General features: G+C 46.5%; 1 protein-coding gene across 1 annotated transcript in view; it reads left to right on the forward strand.

Annotated features, from left to right (window-relative positions):
- Positions 1-1,795, forward strand: part of MMP2 (matrix metallopeptidase 2) — a 26,449-nt gene that overhangs the window by 12,803 nt on the left and 11,851 nt on the right. The window contains exon 9 of the mRNA XM_003792545.2: positions 544-685. Coding sequence (XP_003792593.1) covers positions 544-685 — 142 coding nt within the window. The remainder of the gene's footprint in view (positions 1-543; positions 686-1,795) is intronic.

A 1,795-nucleotide genomic window follows, 5' to 3' on the forward strand; every position in this document is an offset into this window, starting at 1 on the left:
AGAACCTGAGATCTGGAGTGATAGTGCCTTGTTAGAGGGTGGCCTCCCCTGCTCACCAGCTGTAGGACGTTGAGCGAGCCTTTACCCATCTGGACTCAGTTTCCACCTTTCTCTGAAAGGTGGCTGGTAACAGAGGAGTGAAGGAATTAACCCTTGAGAAACTTGCATCCCAGTGCTGAACACACAGGTAGCTTCCTGGCTACCTTGGTTGTAAGAATCTTAAATTTGGTTTGAATCCTCAGCCTCTCTGGGCATCAGTTTCCTCATCTGTAAAATGGTACAATAGTGCTACCCGTCACCCCTGGGATATGGAGAACTAATTTTGGTGGTGTCAGTGAAGAGTATATATAAAGTACAAAGGGCCATGGGATTCTGGTTTCCCCTAGTCCAGGTAGTTTGTCTCTATCTTAATGGACTTACGCTAAGGCCAGAATACTACTCCGTGGGACCCATAGCAGGTGGGGTGGGCAGCCCTCTGGGCTCAGCCTGGGGAGGAAAACCCGTGGAGGTGGGGAGAGTCTGAGGTCGGGTGTCTTCCCCCAGGGGCCTCTCCTGACACTGACATTGACACTGGTACGGGCCCCACCCCCACGCTGGGACCTGTCACTCCTGAGATCTGCAAACAGGACATTGTCTTTGACGGCATCGCTCAAATCCGTGGTGAGATCTTCTTCTTCAAGGATCGGTGAGTGCCAGAGCTCGTCCCTGTCCTCTGCCCTTACCTTATTATTCTCGTGTCCCCACCCCTTGCTGAGGACTCTGTTGGAGACTTCACAATACTTGTATTAGACAGTATTTGCCCCACACACGCAGCCTCCAGATCTCAGTGGTTTAACACTCAGGCATTTCACTGGCACCTCCAAAATCTGTGGCCTACAACATGTGTTGGGTCCTGGCTGGACTTTGCGTTCGGGGACGCTCTGCATGTCATCCTTTTCCCTGGGATTAGTGGCTACTCTTGGCAGGTGACAGGGTGCAAGAGGCTGAATCAAATTACAAGCATATTTAAAGCTCCTGCTCACATGTTCAACCCCGACACCTCCCCTAGGGGAGGGACTGCAGAGTCACAGGCCAGCACATGTGTGTTTCATTCTAAAATACACAGTGACTCGATGGGAGAGCGCGGGTTATAGCAATGGCATGGAATGTAATGGCATGAACTTGGGAACGAGGAAAATAAGGGATCTTTGGAGTTATTGGAAAACCAGTATCTGCTTATTTAAACCACATATATCTATTTCCAGTTATTTTTCCTGCTGGATATTCCATTTCCTTCCCCATGTCATTTTTCCTCAGTCTCCCTTTTCATTCGTCTGCGGAATTTAGATAAATCCATCAAGGTGGTGGCTGACTTTATGTTCCCTCGTGTGCCTGGATCATACTTGCTTTTGCTATCACTGTTAATGCCACCGTGTCATTATAATGCTAGATCCTCTGCAAAACGGATTATTTTCATACCAGTTTTGCTTAGGAAGTAGGATGACAACCCATAGAACACACATGAATAATAGAAGTTCAGTCTTACGCTTAGGAAATACATAGTTCGTATACAGTGAAGAAATGGTTATTACACAACAGAAAGCATGAACTGTAAGCGTGTTTGTGGAAGGTGGAAGGTTTACCCCACTGCGTCCTCTCCTGATCTCTGGTTGATATCTTACAAAAATTCTTACTCTTAAAGCTTTACCTCTTTGGCTTAAGGTGATAATTTATGTACATTTCAATTCTTGTGCCATTGTAAGACCGTGATATATTTATCTCAGCAGATCAGGTCTGTTAAAATAATATTGATTGA

This window comes from Otolemur garnettii, unplaced genomic scaffold (genome assembly GCF_000181295.1).
Source record: "Otolemur garnettii isolate 467f Iridium unplaced genomic scaffold, OtoGar3 scaffold00058, whole genome shotgun sequence".
NCBI classification, from domain to species: Eukaryota; Metazoa; Chordata; class Mammalia; order Primates; family Galagidae; genus Otolemur; species Otolemur garnettii.